The following is a 19,825-nucleotide window of genomic DNA, read 5'->3' on the forward strand; positions in this document are numbered from 1 at the left end:
TAGAATCACTGGGGCATAAGGCAGTTTCATTTTTAATTTTTTAGAGAAATCTCCATACTGTTTTCCATAGTGACTGTACCAATGATCTGCATTCCCACCAACAGTGCATGAGGGTTCCCTTTTCTCCACATCCTGGCCAACACTTGTTTGTTGATTTATTGATGATAGCCATTCTGACAAGTGTGAAGTTATTCTCTTTGGGATTTCAATTTGCATTTCTCTGATGATTGGTGATGTAGAGCATCTTTTCATATGTCTATTTGCCATTTGTATGTCCTCTTTGGAGACATATCTATTCAGGTACTTTGAAAAATGGGCTAAAGATTTGAATAGATATTTCTCCAAAGAAGATATACAAATGGCCAACATGTATTTGAATATATGTTTAATGTCCCTAATCATTAGGAACATGCAAATCAAAACTACAGTAAGATATCACCACACTGGTGAGGATGGCTATTATAAAAAACTAGAGACCTAGTGCACGAATTTGTGCACAGGTGGGGTCCCTCAGCCTGGCTGGCGATTGGGGCTGATCGGGGCTGCGGGAGGTTGGCCAGCTGGTGGAAGGGGCTGTGGGAGGTTGGCTGGCAGGGGAGAGGGGCCACGGGAGGTTGCCCGGCAGGCCTGATCAGGGCCATTGGGGCCAGACAGCCAGGGGGAGGGACCGCGGAAGGTTGGCCAGCTATGGGAGTTTGGCTGTGGGAGTGTACGGACCACCAGGGGGCAGCTCCTGCATTGAGTGTCTGCCCCCTGGTGGTCAGTGCACATTATAGCGACCGGTAGACAGGTCGTTCAGTTGTTCGGTCATTCGGTCTTTCAATTACTTAAGCTTTTATATGTATAGATAGATGTGTTGGTGAGAATGTAAATTAATTGGAAGCCTTGTACACTGTTGGTAAGAATGCAAAATTGTATGGCTGCTATGAAAAACATGTGGAGGTTCCTCAAAATATTAAAAGTAGAACTACCATATGACCCAACAATGCCACTTCTGAGTATTTATCCAGAAGAATTGAAGTTTGGATCTCAAAAAGATATTAGCACCCCAGTGTTCATTGCAGCATTATTCACAATAGCTGAGATGTGGAAACAACCTAAATGTCCAACAGATGAATGGATACAAATAATGTGGTATATACATACAATAGTATTATTCAGCCATAAAAAAGAAAGGAGTCCTGCCATATGCAAGAGCATGGATGAACCTTGAAGACATTATGCTAAGTGGAATAAGCCAGACACAAAAGGTATCTAAAATAGTCAAACTCATATAATCAGATTGTATAATGGTGGTTACCAGTGACTGAGGGGTGGGAGAAATGGAAAATTGCTAATCAATGAGCATAAAATTTGAATTATTCAAGATGAATAAATCCTTGAGATCTTCCATACAACATCATGCCTACAGCTAACAATATTGTATTTTACACCTAAAAATTTGTTAAGTGTGTAGATCTCATGTTAAGTGTGATTATCACATAAACTATAGGCCTAGTGCACAAAATTCGGGCACGGGGGGGGGGGGTCCCCCTCAGCCCAGCCTGCACCCTCTCCAATCCGGGACTCCTCGGGGGATGTCCGACTGCCGGTTTAGGCCCCATCCCAGGGATCGAACATAAACCAGCAGTCAGACATCCCTCTCATAATCTGGGACCGCTGGCTCCTAACTGCTCACCTGTCTGCCTGCCTGATCACCCCTAATTTCCCCCCCTGCCAGCCTGATCACCCCTAACTGCCTCTGCCTGCCAGCCTGATCACCCCCCAACTGTCCCCCCTGCAGGCCTGGTCACCCCCAACTGCCCCCCTCTGCTGGCTTGGTCACCCCTAACTGCCCCCCTGCCGGCCTGGTCACCCCACACAGCCTGCTGTTCAGTCATTTGGTCGTCCCTCACTAACCCCCCTGCCTGCTCAGTCGCCCCACACAGCCTGCTGTTTGGTCGTCCGTCCAGTTGTTTTGGTTGTGATGGCCCCTGGCTGTTTATATATTAGGATAATTTTTCAAAGCACAGAGACATGAAAAAGCATAGTGTATTTGAAGAATTTGAGAAATTTGGTAGGAATGAAGTAAATGGTATTTGGGGGAAGGTGCAAGAGATAAAGCTGATAAAATAATTTGGGCCAGAATTTCTGTGTATTTATCTGCCTTCCTTTGTGATCTTTTGGAAAGAAAGTTGTGTCTTATTAACTCTTGAAAACTGAGGACCTAGCATACTGCCAGGCACACAGAATTGTTTGAATGAATTGGATGAATAAGGAGAGAGACTACCTGTCAATTTTATTCCATCGATTCATTTATTCCAATACATATTGAATACTCAATTAGACTGCAGCCTGGAGCAAAATTAAGATCCTACATATTATTTTATACAACAATAATAGTAAGACTTATTTTAAACACAGATTAATTCTTTTTTTGCAGGCTTTTTCTTTACAGTCACATGTCTTCTCAAGTAGATTCTAACTTTCTCCTCAGTAGTAGCTTGACTTCAGCCCAGGGACCTCTCTAAATAAGTTAATCACTTGTCAGTGCCCTATATTGATACTCCTGAAGTGGAATTATTATAGGGGAGATATAGATCTACAAAGATGCATTGACATATTATAGTAATCTCTGTTCCCTCCTGCGTGTTTAATTTCACAGCCAAAAGCAGAGTTGTTTATCATACATTCTTGGAAAACTAGTCCAAATAGGAATCTAAGATTAGGAATGCAGAAAGCATAACTCCAGAACATTAATGATACAGTATAGCAAAATTAATGGGGTAGGGAAAGGAGGGAGGATAGCATTTTTGAACATGTAAATGAAGATTTACTGTATTTATGCAGTGCTATCTTTAGGGATTGCTAAATCACAAACTCATTGGTTAATTAGAAGATAATTAAAATTGTAGCACAGTGATTGGATAAATACTTAATAAAGGCTGAATGAATGAAGAAAGGAAATCTGGTGAAATTATTGTGTACATTTGGGGGAAAGCAAAGATACAAATGTTATTCATGCAGTGCAGTGCGCCAGTCTTAAAGGATACACATATCCTAGCATTAATTCATAAAATTAACTCTCCAAAACCAAAAAGATTTCCAGCTCTCATTCTCTCCTTTAAAGCATCCTGCACTGAAATGCAGATTTATCTGACTGCTGCTCACAGCATATGAAATTATTTTGCTGAACCTTATTTACCACTTATTTACTGTTGTCTTAAGAATCTATTACAGTGGGTTGCTATACTTTGTATGTGTGTAACTGTTCCTACTGAAATGGCTGGCTCAGCCTAGGCTCCTGACCAGATCCAGCTGACTACCTAGTTTTCAAAAGGAGTGGAGTGGTTTCTACAGGGAGAACTGTGCTTGCTTTTGATAATTACCTCAGCTTTATGAAATCAATCAGCCTGAAGGGAAGACCTCATTACAGATCTGACAAGATAGACTCCAATTTCAATACCAGAACAATTCTCTGTCCTCAGGCTCTGAAATCTGCAATTATTTATTTTCTTTATACAGAGACACCCATAATACAATACCTCTGGGCACATTCTCATACAAGTAGTAAACAGATAACTTAATGGTCAGTGTGTTAAGAACCTGCCCTATTCCTGTCATTCAAATGGAAAACGGGCCAAAAGGAATTGTAGCATGCCATAGAGCCAGCACAAAGTAGGCACTGATGAAAAACCATCTTTTTAGTCCCCCACCCCCAACGATATAGAGAGGAGAGTAGTTGCTATAACTGTTTTCAGGGCTAGACTACAGAAAAATAAGGCTTTCTCAATTCCTCTGAAGACTGCCAGACTTTATCCTAAGGAAAATGATACATCGCCTGTCTACCATCTGTCACTTTGAACTTCTATCAAATCAACATTTTTTGAACTTTGTTTTCATTGAGGAATATGATTGTGCTTTGTTTTCCAAGGCTTGAATTGTACAGGGGAAAAGAGTCTGAAGCATTCTTCTTCTTGAAGTTGGAAATATGTATTTTGTTTTTCTGCTCATGGAACTCAAATACCTTAACAGATTTAGTTTAGACTTTTCTCAAACAATTCACCTTTTCCAGGGCTGGGATATTTCAGTCCCATAGGAAAACACAGAGAACAGTTTGAGCTTAGGAAAATATGGATTTAGAGAGAAATATTCCTTCTCCATTCTGGCTCTAGTGTTACTGTTAGCAGTGTTCTAATTATAAAACACCCAGCTGAAACTGAGCACTGATTAAAGCTTTGGGGGGAGGCATTTCAGTTGTAAGGGGAAAATGTGGTTCTTTCATGTTGGAAAGTTCAAGGTGGTGACAAATATAGTCTCTTCTCCTAAAAATAGTACAAGCAAAGAGCAATCACTGACTACTACCAGCATTATTTATTAATGCTTTACCTTGATGACTGTGTATTATCTGAAAGAAAAAGTTATAAAACTAATGCAAAGCTAACATATTCCAAGCTGTAAATAGGATTTAGTCTGGGGGCCTAAGAAGCCACACTACTCAAATTTTCTTATTCCATTTATGAGGCAAATTCATATAACTCCCTGATTGAGTTAGAAGGGAGCTACCATTCATTTAATGTCTAGTATGTGCTAGACCCTAAACATACATTCTCATTTAATTTTTCTCACTTCCCTATAAGGCGGGGCGGAGGGGCATTATCATCCCCATTTACAGTACGGAAACAGTCTCAGAGAATTCAAGTGAATTGTTTTATACCCCTTATAAGTGGCATACCTAATAAGTATTAGATTTGGGTTTGAATCTAGAGAAACGCTCTCCAGTAAAATTTTTTGTGATGATGGAAGTATGTATTCTATTCTGTGCAGTCTAATACAGTAGCCACTGGCCACATGTAGCTATTGAGCACTTGAAATGTGGCTAGTATAACTGGGGAATTGACCTTTTCATTTTGTTTTATTTCAATTAATTTAAATAGATTTAAATGGGTACATGCAGATAAGTCAACTGTGTTAGACGGTACATCTCTAGGGATTGCCTTTTCTTGACTGAAATTTATAATGCAGGAATCTGAACCTTGTGTCCATAGACCTATTAAGAGAAGATCCATATATGGGGTTTCTACATGCAGTTGTAAAATGGGGATAATTACTGGAAAATAAAATAATGGGATAATGCTTGTAAACAGGGCACATTTTTAATAGCCAATGAATGGTAGTTCCCCCAGTGGCCCTGCCCCATTGCTGTGTATGTGTTAGATTGGGTGGCTGTGGATAAAGAAAGGCATCATGAAGGAAATAGCATCTGAGATAAACCCTAAAGGAAGGGTAGTATTTTGAAGGTTGGAAATCAAGAAGAAGGTAGAGGATCAGTGTGAGCTAAAGGTGTGGAGGTAGGAAAGTACTATAATGATTCGATGAATTCTAGGTAGTCCCATTTTGCTAAAGTGTCAGCCTTTTCTACTCTAGTGTGATTCCTACCAGAATCAGCATCATCTAGCAACTTGTTAGAAAAGCAGACCACAACCCAGACTTGCTGAATAAAAATCTGCATTTTAATAAGATCCCCAGGGAACATGTGTGCGCATTAAAGTTCAAGAATTGTTGGGGTAGAGTACAAACTGGGGCACGGTAGGGGACAAGGCTTGAAATGCTTAGAGCTTTATTATGAAGGACCTGAATACCTGACTACATAGTTTGGCGAGTCACTAAAAGTTGCCAAAAAATCACTGTCAGTGAAATCCACCATGACCTGATCACACCTTGAAAAAGGCCACTTAAGCTTAAATTTTGCTCTGAAGGTCTTATGTTCACCACCATTCAAGCAAGCCTCTTAGTAGAAGAGGACTTTGGCCCTTTTCTGTCTCATCACTTCCCTTCACCTTCACTTACCCATTAATCTTTTACAGTTTAACCTGGCTGCAGCTAAACCACTTATACAGAATATTAAACTCACGAAATTGACAAAGTAAGTTTCATTTGTTTGATATCAGCTCAGACCTGGAACTGAGAAATGTTTATTTGTTTTGGCCACTAACCTCTGTGGCTAGAAAGTGATATTGCAGTTCAACTCTTTTCGACATTATAAATATTCCCTCAGAAATAGCAGGTGGAGCCACTGGGTAGTGAGAGCTGAAAATAGAGAATCAGAGTTTTTCCTGCCTAGATTGAGGAAGGAGGAGGGGCTCCCAGAAATGGATAAATCTTATAAGAGCTTCTTCCAGCACATTAAGCACCTGGCCATTATCCTAATACTTATTTCTACAAAAGTAAGCATTGTGAATTAAAAAACTAAGTTGGAGACCCTCTTCTTCCCCTTACCATGGAGTTCCATACCTGATTTTAAACTGAAGTCAATTGGAAAATAGTACTCACATTATGTAAGTTTATTTTATACACAAATTACTTACAATATTCCTTTTGCACAAAAATTGTTATTATATTTTTTCAACATAAATATCTGTTGGGAGATTTCTGCCTTGAATTGAATTTACCAGATTTCTCAGGACCTTACCATTTTTTTTAAAGGGAACTAATCCAGAGTAGAATTGTGTGCCTTTTTTTTTTTGCTAAGGATATACCATCTTAAGTCTGTGGGCCACAGATGCAAATGAAAAGTGGCAGGGACCCTCAGGGTCACATTTCTGTAATATAACCTGGGGTAGTCATTAAAAGTGTTAGATTCCATCATGAAGGTTAGTCCTAATTTGACCTGATAGTAGAAAGCTCTGTAAAGTGAATTGTGACATTAACTATTATAGCAGCTGGGCACAAAGAGATCATTGATCTTTCACAAGAATCATGAAAATTCTGCAGTGCTTTCCTCAAAGCCTAGGAATAATTTGCATCTGTATTGCAGATATCACTGCTTATGAACTCCTTGACCTGCAGATTGGAGGATTCACTGAGAACCACACTTCATTCTGAGATCTTAAATCCCCTGGTTCCATTGGATAAGAAATGTCATTATCCAAGTCCCCAGCCCCATCCTTCTCCATAAAGTACTTTCTAAGGTAGCTTCAAATGTGTTATTAACTCAGATAATCTGTATTTTGACATGGCATGAAATAACAACTGGTCAACCTGGTTTTAGATGAAATTATATTACCACATGGACTTATTTAATTGTGAACATAATAAGATACAGAAATCTATAACACTAATATTTATTGTCCCTTTTCCTTTATCATATCAATTTGTGCTTCTGTTTAGAAAACTGTACATTTTGTAGGCTTTGGCAATGAAGGCACAAGAGATGAGGAGAAATGAATGATCAAGGTTCAAAGTGTTATTAACTTTATCCTCAGGAATAAAAGCAAGAACTGTGAGAAATATATAAGAATTTAGAAAATTTCTAACTTTGCTCTGTTAATTATTTGTGACTCCCTCATTTATTTTGCTTGCAGTAGAACCCTTAAAAAGTTAGACATTCATGTGCTCATTTTAAGGATTGCAAGTGAGTTAATATTTAAACAAAATGCATCCTAGGCAGTTTTTAGAAGTTGGAAGGACCCCTCAAAATAGAATAGGTGGTAACTTTTTTTTCAAAGTTAAGGAAAGCAAGCTGAATTCCCAGGAGCATTGCAAGGAATCCCCAGGCTAAGAAGTGCCCCCTGGAATTAGACCTGTCAGGAATTCATAGATGATTCCTGTTTTGCATAGAAGAATGAACTACATAACCTCAAAAGTTTCTTCCTAATCTAATATGTTTTCAGTTTCATTGTGTATAGTAGAAAATGGTAGAAATAGCTGCCATAAGAGATTTAAAGATCAGTTCTATAGTTTGAGTGAGAAGTACAATATAATTGATAATATTCTAAGTTTAAATCATAATTGAAATTTTAACAACAAGGATTCTTGAAATTAAAGTGGTGGTTTTCTTTTTAGGATTTAAATAGTTTTAATGGTGCAGTTTTACTTAAAATAACATTCAGCATTAATCACATATACATGACAGAAAAGATCCTATTAGTACCTATTGATTTCCTGATTTATTGCTTTTTTTAGTGCTGTCCTAAGGGAGGAATGAAACAATAAAATGAAAGTAACTGGGAAGCATCAGTATCATATGATTTTGCTATTTCTCTAGCCCTTGTTCTCCAACTGCAAATCTTTGGAAACTGTATTGGGTCCTGGACAACATAAAATATGAGTTTGTATGAAGTGAATCAGCTTACTGAGTGGTATGTCTCCTTCTCCTTGATATGAGATCTTCTCCTATAAGAAACAAGGCCTGAGATGGTATGCTGAATCATCAAGATCTGTATCATATGTGGGGTGGATACACAGAAAGTACTTGAAAATCTTATTCAGTGCCTAACAAATGTTCTGTATGAGGAACAAAATACCGAAATCCCTGGGACTAAGTAAAAGGCAAGAATGATTATAGTCAAGTGTCTATAACTGAATACTTTTAATTCATCAGATTTTTTTTCCTGGACTCCTTTAACCTTTAGAAAAAGATACAAACAGCCCTAACCGGTTTGGCTCAGTGGATAGAGGGTCGGCCTGTGGACTTAAAGGTCCCAGGTTTGATTCCAGTCAAGGGCAAGCACCTTGGTTGTGGGCACATCCCCAGTAGGAGGTGTGCAGGAGGCAGCTGATCAATGTTTCTCTCTCATTGATGTTTCTAACTCTCTATCCCTCTCCCTTCCTCTCTGTAAAAAGTCAATACAATATATTTTAAAAAATATATATATTTTTAAAAAGGTACAAACAACAATGAAAAGGTTTAATGAGGAAGGTAGAGTATATTCTTAAATCAGTATATACCAACTCAGACAAATCTCCTCATATTATACAACAATTCTATAAATTAAAAATGGAAATTCAAAATTATAATAGTTAATATTTATTGAGCATCTGCTATATGCCAGATTAGATGAAGATTGTTCTATACTAGTGTACATGATCTAATTTAATCTTTTTAACAGTCCTGTGAGTAAGGTACTGCTATTAACCTCCTTTTACAGATCATGGCTCTGGCTCTGAATCTCTGTAAGATCCTTATTCATCTACTTAATAAGCTAGAGAAATGAATTAATATATTATTCTGTAAAATTAACATATGCAAAATTACAAAACATTTCCTGATTAACCATTATTAATCAGAACCTCCTAATTCCTGAGCATTCCTTTTGATCAAGATTTTACCATCCTGCAGCATAGTACTCAAGTGATGAGGATGCATTTGAAATATAATTATTTCAAGTAATGTTGATATAATCAGCATCAGAACTTTTAAATTGTGGCATTAATTCTTGATTATCAGCCATCAAGTCTTTACTCTCACTACATGAGTTAACAGAATGAGTCACCTCTCCTGACAATATTGAGTATTAATTAATTCATTCAACACTCACATGTGGCAGACATGGTACTGGGCACCAAGGATACAGTTGTGTGTGTGTGTGTGTGTGTGTGTGTGTGTAGAGAGAGAGAGAAAAAAAATCTTTTTTTTAAAATTTACTTAGAATAATAAAATAATCATAACTTTTTTTTTGTTTTTGTTTTTTTAATGTCTTTATTGATTAAGGTGTCACATATTTGTCCTCATCCCCCCATTCCCATCCCACACCCCTCCCCACGGATGCCCCAACCCCCTGTTGAACTTAACCATTGGTTAGGCTCATATGCATGCACACAAGACCTTTGGTTGATCTCTCCCCCCTCCCCCACCCTCCCCTATCCTCCCTCTGAGGCCCGATAGTCCGATCGATGCCTCCTTGTTTCTGGTTCTGTTGTTGTTCATCAGTCTATGTTGTTCATCATTTCCCCTAGATGAGCGAAATCATGTGTCACTAGAGATATACTTATAAGAACCGAATGTGAGACGAGCAATAATAGTTATGCTGACAGGCAAATGAATCAGTCTGTAGTGAGTTTCTTTCTGGACCAACAGTTCTTTTGAGACCCAATATCAATGTCCACCAGTTCCTTATGAGTACATGTCGGCACTGACCCCTCAGCTCTGGATGGTGGACAAATGGTGGTAATGCAGGTCCGACTCCCTCTGGTTTGGTCTCGGCTGGACCCAGGGGCACGGCTTCACCCGGACCCAGGGGCACGTGGCCTCACCCCGACCCAGGGGGTGCACGGCCTCACCCGGACCCAGGGGCGCGTGGCTTCACCCGGACCCAGGACCCAGCCTCACCTGGATCCAGGGGCACACGGCCTCACCCGGACCCGGGATCCAGCTTCACCCGGACCCAGGGGCACGTGGCCTCACCCAGACCCAGGGGCACGTGGTCTCTCCTAGACCCAGGGTCGCGTGGCCTCACCCGGACCCGGGACCCAGCCTCACCTGGATCCAGGGGCACACGGCCTCACCCGGACCCGGGACCCAGCCTCACCCGGATCCAGGGGCACACGGCCTCACCCGGACCCGGGATCTAGCTTCCCCCGGACCCAGGGGCGCGTGGCCTCTCCCAGACCCAGGGTCGCGTGGCCTCACCCGGATCCAGGGGCCCACGGCCTCACCCGGACCCGGGACCCAGCCTCACCCGGATCCAGGGGCACACGGCCTCACCCAGACCCGAAATCTAGCTTCCCCCGGACCCAGGGGCACGTGGCCTCACCCGGACCTAGGGGCACGTGGCCTCACCCGGACCCAGGGGCGCGTGGCCTCTCCCAGACCCAGGGTCGCGTGGCCTCACCCGGATCCAGGGGCCCACGGCCTCACCCGGACCCGGGACAAGATAATCATAACTTTAAACATGTATATATGTTATACAAAGTATTATATATGTATATAGTATGTTTCTTTTAACAACCCTATGCAATGTGATAAACCCCCTTTTATACATTATGAAAATTAAGACTAAGGGAAATTACAAGAATTGCCAAATGCTACTCAACTAGTAAAGGACAGAGCCAGTATTTGAATCCTGATATATCAGGCTTTGAAGCACATAATGTTTCCACTATACCATTCAGTCTTCCATGGAACTTGTTTCTGTCAGCGTGATACTCCAGAAAGAAATATTGAGAAATGATTGGAATAGTACACTAATCATATTTGACTCTGGAACTACTTGGGTGAAGGAAACATCTTTATTTGTAAATTATATAAATGTCTAGTGTTCTTTGAACATAGTTATGATCTGGATGTTTTCTAATACAAAGTTATTGGTTTTTGTTTCTTTAATTCTAGTCATGGTAGAGATTTAATAGGATATAGATGTGATGCAGTGAATAGTTGACTTAAGATGCAAACACAAATTTTCATTATTTCACTTAGTTACTCAGATGATATAAAGGAAGAATATTTGACAAGTCCCAGAAGACATTTAACAGAGGTGGTCCAAGTGGTCTGATTGCTGAAGAAATAGTACTTGTTATGTGGGCTGAAACATTTGAATAGGGATACTTATTATTAAATACTATAATGTAAAGTCATTTTGTTAGAACCTTAGCATTCATTTTACTAAAACTTGATTGACCTTTACCTGACTGGATCCCAAGATTGTATGGATATTTCACAACATTGCCTCGAGAATTATTATATAGCTCTGGGTCATAGAAATATTGAGGGTTAAAGAATGAGCCATGGCAGGCCAACCTAATTCCTCTGATAGGATTAGAGAATCAGTGAATAAAAGGCTCAGGAGAGATACCCTAACATTGGGCTTTAGAAAAGCTTTTGATTCCACATTGCAGGGAGTTTTAAATTGAAGCACTTGAGAATCCAGGCAGAAGAGTAACAAACTAACTCTGCTCATCCCTGGCTGAATCATGTAAGACTTAGAGAGTAGAAAATGCCTTTTGCCATTTTATGTGATATAACAGCTACTAGTAAAGTGATCATGCTTCTGACATCATTTGAAAAGGATGTGATTAACAGTCCCCAAACCTGAATCATAACTCCACAACACTTCATCTACTAAATAATCCCTCTTTGCAAGGTCTATGTCTTTGTTCCATTTTCTCACTTGCTATGTAATTATGGTTTTCTTTTTTGGAAACCTCTATATCATCATAGTAAGAGGCTTTGACACCAGGATAGTCTAATGAGTATATCTGCATCAATTCAACAGCCCTTGTGATGAAAACATGGGAAAATGTCAAGAGATAATCTAAGATATATGTGGCTAAGCTTTTCCAAAGAAAGAGTGAGTCCAACTATATATAGCCACATTTGAAGAGGATTCTATATATTTAAGGGTGAAGGTAGAAGATAACTGACCAAACATGTTAATTTCCAAGAAATAGGAGGGATCTTACAAATGACAGAGCCCCAGTTTTATAAGAACCTTTTTTGTTGTTGTTGATTTTTTGTTAATCCTCACCCAACGATATTTTTCCATTGATTTTTAGGGAGATTGGAAGATAGAGGGAAAGACAGAGGGAAACATTGATGTGAGAGAAACACATCGATTGGTTGCCGGCCTGGCTGGGGAGGAGCCTGCAACCAAGTAATCAAACCCAGGACCCTTTGGTCTGCAGGCCAACTCTCTATCCACTGAGCCAAACAGGCTAGAGCTAAAAACCTTTATTTTAATTGTCAATAAGATACATAAAAATTGCAGAGGGCATTTAGTTTCAGGAATTCACTGGTTACTCCTAGACTCTTAAGATATAGAGTTTTACTCTAGTGGCTCATAAAATAAAATCTGGAGACATCCCAGTCCTTAATAGAGTCTGGAATTTGGCTTCTCTTTCTTCTTTAGGATTGAACCAGCTGCCCTTTGACCCTGCCAACAACAACGAACCCCTGCAGTTTGCTAGTGCCAGTGGCCCTCTGGTCACAGAAGGCCTCATTGAGAATGGAGGGGAGTCAAGCAAGAAAAGAAAGAGAACAAATGCTCCTTCAGGTAAGCTAGGCGATAATGCACTCTCTGAAGCCAGTGCTATTGATTCAACATTTTCCTAGAGCCTAGTATGTGGCAGGCCTTGTGCTAGAATTTGTAGGAACTACAGAAATGAGAAAGAGTCCCCTGCCGTCAAGGAACTCATGGTGAGATGGGGGAAGCAGGGACACATACATAAATAACTCTAATAAAAAATCATCAGTGTGAGATAAATGTGTAAAAGGTGGGGGGGAACTATTGGCATCGTGCAGAAGTGACATTTGTAGCTGGCCCTTGAATGATTTGGCTTGAGACAGGAAGAGATAAGTAAAGAACATTGATTTAGGTAGAAGGAATTGTATGAGTAAATGGCTTCACTGTACATTTTTCTTTATATGTACATGTGGCAGGCTACCCTCACTTTTACTTCTGATAAAGACATTTGCCTCTCTCCACCCTCCCTCTCTTTCCCCCGGTACACACTATGTCTGCATGCATTTTGTGCCCTCATTGCTCTCTTAGAACAGCTGATGGACAGATTTTCCTAGAACCTCCATAATAGCTACCCCTGCAATCCTTCCTCTCCTTCAGGCTCCAATGGCCTATTTTCATGTTAAATTCTCCAAAATGAAGGGGCAAACAATAAGAGAACCAGATCTTAACTGATGAGTTGATATTTTAAAATTTTATCTCTGTTGCTTGACTATTCATTTGAAAATAGTATCCTTATTATATAGAGACTGATCTGAGAATTTGGGATGGGCTCATTCATGGTGTTTCTGTTTTGTTCTGTATTTTTTACCATTAATTTTTTTTTTAATCCTCACCCAAGGATATGTTTTTGTTGATTTTAAAGGGAGAGAAACATCAATGTGAGAGAGAAACATTGATTGGTTGCCTCCTGTTCTTGCCCCAACCAGGGATCGAACCCACAACCTAAGTATGTTCCCTGACTGGGAATCTAATCCTGCAGTCATTTGGTACATGGGACAAGGCTCCAACCAACTGAGCCACCCAGCCAGCACTATTTACTATTATTTTTACATTCAACTTACAACATGAAACATGTTTACAAACATATAACATCAAATCTGACTCTTAGATCATAGGTCTTTCTATTTATAAATCAAGATTTTTTAAAAAATTATTTTAATTGATTTTTGAGAGACAGGGAGAGGGAGAGAGAGAGAAACATCAACATGAGGGGAAAACAATGATAAGCTGTCTCCTGCATGCCCCTACCAGTGATTGAGCCCAAAACCCAAGCATGTGCCCTGATCAGGAATCAAACCTTCACCACACTGTTATCTGTGTCCATGGGTTATGCATATATGCATATAAGTTCTTTCGTTAATCTCTTCTTGTTCCCCCAAACCTCTTCCCTTCTGACATCTGTCAGTCTTTCCATGCATCTGTGCCTCTGGACCTATTTTGTTCATCAGTTTAATTTGTTCATTAGATTCCACATATAATTGAGATCATATGATATTTGTCTTTCTCTGACTGGGTTATTTCACTTAGCATAATACTCTCTAGGTCCTTCCATGCTTTCACAAAGGGTAAAATTTCCTTCTTTTTGACAGCTGTGTAGTATTCCATTGTATAAATGTACCACAGCTTTTTTATTCATTCATCTACTGATGGGCACTTGGGCTGCTTCCATATCTTAGCTGTTGTAAATAATGCTGCTGAGAACATAGAAGTGCATATATTCTTTCTGATTGGTGTTTCAGGATTCTTAGGATATATTCCTAGAAGTGGGATCACTGGGTCAAATGGCAGTTCCATCATTAATTTTTTGAGGAAATTATACTCTTTTCCATTGTGGCTGGACCTATCTTTATTCCCGCCAACAGTGCATGAGGGTTCCCTTTCTTCACATCCTCGCCAGAACTTGTTGTTTCTTGATTTATTGATGGTAGCCATTCTGGCAGGGATGTAGTTTTAATTTGCATCTGATTATTAGTGACATTGAGCATTCTTTGATATGTCTGTTGGCTGTCTGTATGTCCTCTTTGGAGAAGTGTCTATTTAAGTCATTTGCCCATTTTTTAATTAGATTGTTCCTCTTCCTTTTGTTGAGTTGTATGAGTCCTTTATATATTTTGGAAATTAACCCCTTATCAGGACTATCATTGGTGAATATGTTCTCCCATATAGTGAATTCCCTTTTCATTTTGTTGGTTTCTTTTGCTGTGCAGAAGCTTTTTTTAGTTTGATGTAGTCCCATTTGTTTATTTTTGCCTTTGTTTTTCTTGCCCTAGGAGATGTATCAGCAAAAATTCTACTATGTGAGATGTCTGATATTTTGCTGCCTACCCTTTCTTCTAGGATTTTCATGGTTTCACAACTTACATTTAAGTCTTTTATCCATTTTAAGCTTATTCTTGTGTACGGTATAAATTAGTGGTCTAATTTCATTTTTTTTTTTGCATTTACTTCTCCAGGTTTCCCAGCACCATTTTTTAAAGAGACTATCTTTACTGCACTGTATGCTCTTTTCTCCTTTGTCAAATATTAATGGACCATAATGGCATTGGTCGATTTCTGGGGTCTCTATTCTGTTCCATTGATCTATATACCTGTTCTTGTGCCAGTACCAAGGTATAAATAAAGATGTTTGTTAAATAGAAATTTGGAAAACAAAAATACAGTAAAACATTAGCGATCTGGAGACCTCAAGAAAAGAATGTTTCTTAGAGAGCTGTATTTTCTGGACCACTGGAAAGCCATAGTGTATAGCCAAGGAACTGGCCTGAGTTCTAATCCTAGGTCTATCTCTGTGGCTTTGGTTTGGTTTCTTAACCTCTGTGAGATTCATTTTCGTCAACTCTAAAGTAGAAATGATACTAAAACCTACTTTAAAAAATATCTGAGTCAGTTTCTATTTTGTTTGTTAGTTTATTTGGTTCATTAGATTCCACATATGAATGTAATTATATGGTACTTGTCTTTCTCTTCACTGGCTTATTTCAGTTTGCATAATGTTCTCAGAGGGGAGGGTGTTGCTTTGTGAAAAAGGTGGAGGGATTAAGGAGAAAGACAACAACCTCATACTCAAACAACAGTATGGTGATTACCAGAGGGAAAGGGGGGTGGGTGGAAGTAGAAGAGGATATGGGCGCAATAAATGGTGATGGAAGGAGACTTGATTTGGGTGGTAAACACACATTACAATATACAAATGATGTATTATAGAATTGTTCATCTGAAACCTATTTAATTTTATTAACCAATGTTACCCCCATAATTTAATTTTTAAAAAGTGAAAATAAAAATAAAAGCTACCTCTTAGCATTGTTAGTTGAATTTAATGAAATTATGCAGGAAAAGAGCTTAGCATGATATCTGCACATATTAACCACTGCATAAATGTTGCTTTTATTTTGTGGTTATTATATGATATTATGAACATCTTTTTAAAATTTCTTTATTGAATAAGGTATTACATATTTGTCCTCATCCCCCCATTACCTTCCCAACCCCCTCCCACTCATGCCCCCACCCCCCTGTTGTCTGTGACCACTGGTTAGGCTTATATGCATGCATACAAGTCCTTTGGTTTATCTCTCCCCCTTACCCCCACCCTCCCCTACCTTCCCTCTGAGGTTTGACAGTCTGGTCTATGCTTCCCTGTCTCTGGATCGATATGTTTTTGTTCATCAGTTTATGTTGATCATTATTTTCCATAGGTGAGTGAGATCATGTGATATTTATCTTTCTCTGACTGACTTATTTCACTTAGCATAATGCTCTCCAGTTCCATCCATGTTGTTGCAAATGGTAGGAATTCTTTCTTTTTTTAGCGCAGCATAGTATTCCATTGTATAGATGTACCACAGTTTTCTAATCCACTCTGCTGATGGGCATTTAGGCTGTTTCCAGATCTTAGCTATGGTAAATTGTGCTGCTATGAACATAGGGGTGCATATATCCTTTCTGATTGATGTTTCTAGCTTCTTGGGATATATTCCTAGAAGTGGGATCACTGGGTCAAATGGGAGTTCCATTATTAGTTTTATGAGGAAACTCCATACTGTTCTCCACAGTGGCTGCACCAGTCTGCATTCCGACCATCAGTGCACAAGGGTTCCTTTTTCTCCGCACCCACCCCAGCACTTGTCATTTGTTTATTTGTTGATGATAGCCATTCTGACAGGTGTGAGATAGTACCGCATTGTCATTTTTTTATATATATATTTTATTGATTTTCCACAGAGAGAAAGAGAGAGGGATAGAGAGCTAGAAACATCGATGAGAGAGAAACATCGACCAGCTGCCTCCTGCACACCCCCCACCAGGGATGTGCCCGCTACCAATGTACACACCCTTGACCGGAATTGAACCTGGGACCTTTCAGTCCGCAGACCGATGCTCTATCCACTGAGCCAAACCGATTTCGGCCGCATTGTCATTTTGATTTGCATCTCTCGGATTATTAGTGACTTTGAGCAGGTTTTCATATGTTTCTTGGCCTTCCGTCTGTCTCCTTTTGAAAAGTGTCTATTTAGGTCCTTTGCCCATTTTTTGATTGGGTTGTTTATCTTCCTTTTGTTAAGTTGTATGAGTTCCGTGTAAATGTTGGAGATTAAACCCTTATCAGTGATAAGATTGTCAAATATGTTCTCCCATGTAGTGGGCTTTCTTGTTGTTCTGTTGATGGTTTCTTTGGCTGTGCAAAAGCTTTTTATTTTGATGTAGTCCCCTTTGTTTATTTTCTCTTTAGTTTCCATTGCCTTAGGAGCAGTATCAGCATATCCTTCAGCATATGTCTGAGATTTTGCTGCCTGTGGAATCCTCTAGTATTTTTAGGGTTTCCCATCTTATGTTTAAGTCCTTTATCCATTTTGAGTTTATTTTTGTTTATGGTGTAAGTTGGTGGTCTAGTTTCATTTTTTTGCATGTATTTGTCCAATTTTCCCAACACCATTTATTCAAGAGACTGTCTTGACTTCATTGCATGTTCATGCCTCCTTTGTCAAATATTATTTATGGGTTCTCTATTCTATTCCATTGATCTATATGTCTGTTCTTGTGCCAGTACCAGGCAGTTTTGAAAACAGTGGCTTTGTAATACAGCTTTATATCTGGTATTGAGACCCCACCTACTTTGTTCTTCTTTCTCAGGATTGCTGCAGCTATTCGGGGTCTACTTTTATTCCAGATGAATTTTTGGAGAGTTCGTTCTAGGTCTGTGAAATATGCCGTTGGTATTTTAATGGGGATTGCATTGAACCTATAGATTGCTTTGGGTAGTATGGGCATTTTGATGATGTTGATTCTACCAATCCATGAACACGGTATGTTCTTCCATCTGTTTATGTCTTCCTGTATCTCTTTTTTCAGTGTCCTGTAGTTTTTTGCATATAGGTCTTTTACCTCCTTAGTTAAGTTTATTCCTAGGTATCTTAATTTTTTTGGTGCGATGGTAAATGGGATTGCTTTTTTAGTCTCTCTATCTGTAAATTCACTATTGGTGTATAGCAATGCCATGGATTTCTTGGTGTTAATTTTGTATCCTGCTACATTGCCAAATTTATTTAAGTTTGATAATTTTTTGATGGAGTCTTTAGGGTTTTCTATGTACAATATCATGTCATCTGCGAATAAGGACAGTTTTACTTCTTCTTTTCCGATTTGGATGTCTTTAATTTCTTCTTCTTGTCTGATAGCAATAGCTAGTACTTCTAGTACTATGTTGAATAGGAGTGGTGAGAGTGGGCATCCCTGTCTTGTTCCTGTTCTTAGGGGAAATGGTTTTAGTTTTTGCCCATTGAGTATTATGTTGGCTGTGGGTTTGTCATATATGGCTTTTATTATGTTGAGGTATGATCCTTCTATTCCCACCTTGCTGAGAGTTTTTATCAAGAAAGGGTGTTGGATTTTGTCAAATGCTTTTTCTGCGTCAATTGATATGACTATGTGATTTTTCTCCCTCAATTTATTTATGTGATGTATCACGTTTATTGATTTGCAGATATTGTACCATCCTTGCATCCCTGGGATAAATCCTGCTTGGTCATGGTGTATGATCTTTCTGATGTACTCCTGGATCCGATTTGCTAGAGTTTTGTTGAGGATTTTGGCATCTATGTTCATGAGGGATATTAGCCTGTAATTTTCTTTCATTGTGTTGTCTTTATCTGGTTTTGGTATTAGGGTGATGCTGGCTTCATAGAATGAGCTTGGAAGTGTTCCTTCCTCTTGAATTTTTTGGAATAGTCTGAGGAGGATAGGTTTTAGTTCTTCCTTGATAGTTTGGCATAACTCTCCTGTGAAGCCATCTGTCCCCAGGCTTTTGTTTGCTGGAAGCTTTTTGATGACTGCTTCAATTACTTCCATAGTTATCGGCCTATTGAGATTTTTCGATTCTTCCTGATTGAGTTTTGGAAGGTTGTATTTTTCTAGGAATATGTCTATTTCCACCAGGTTGTCTAGTTTGTTGGAATAGAGTTGTTCATAGTATTTTTTTTAACAATCCTTTGTATTTCTGTGGGGTCTGTTGTTATTTCGCCTCTGTCATTTCTGTTTTTGTTTATTTGGGTCCTCTTTCTTTGCTTCTTGGTGAGCCTGCGTAGAGGTTCATCAATCTTGTTTATCCTTTCAAAGAACCAGCTCTTGGTTTCACTGATCTTTTGTATTGTTTTTTTTTCTCTATGTCATTTATTTATGCTCTAATCTTAATTATCTCCTTCCTTCTACTCACTTTGCGCTTTTCTTTCTAATTTGCTCTCTTTCTAATTCTTTGAGTTGTAGAGTTAGATGATTTACTACCATTTTTCCTTGTTTTTTGAGGTAGGCCTGCAGAGCTATAAACTTCCCTCTCAGGAATGCTTTCACCGTGTCCCATAGGTTTTGGTTTGTTGTGTTTTTATTGTCATTCGTTTCCGGGATGTTTTTAATTTCTTCTTTGATCTCATTGGTAACCCAATCAATATTTAATGACATGCTATTCAGCTTCCAAGTGTTTGAGTGTTTTGGATTGTTTTTATTGTAGTTTATTTCTAATATTATGCCATTGTGGTCTGAGAAGATACTTGGTATGATTTCAGTCTTCTTGAATTTGGGGAGACTTTGCTTGTGGCCCAATATGTGGTCTA

General features: G+C 39.1%; 1 protein-coding gene across 8 annotated transcripts in view; it reads left to right on the forward strand.

Moving 5' to 3' along the window:
• The window catches only part of ENOX2 (ecto-NOX disulfide-thiol exchanger 2), a 325,393-nt gene that overhangs the window by 114,889 nt on the left and 190,679 nt on the right, over positions 1–19,825 (forward strand). For 7 of the 8 annotated variants that reach the window (XM_079765264.1, XM_079765262.1, XM_079765263.1 and 4 more), the window contains one exon: positions 12,606–12,749. The exons of the other annotated variant lie outside the window; for it this stretch is intronic. In XM_079765264.1, the coding sequence (XP_079621390.1) occupies positions 12,702–12,749 (48 nt within the window). In that variant the 5' untranslated portion in view covers positions 12,606–12,701. The remainder of the gene's footprint in view (positions 1–12,605; positions 12,750–19,825) is intronic. 8 annotated transcript variants of the gene reach the window in all.

Source organism: Cnephaeus nilssonii (assembly GCF_951640355.1).
Source record: "Cnephaeus nilssonii genome assembly, chromosome: X".
Taxonomy (NCBI): Eukaryota; Metazoa; Chordata; class Mammalia; order Chiroptera; family Vespertilionidae; genus Cnephaeus; species Cnephaeus nilssonii.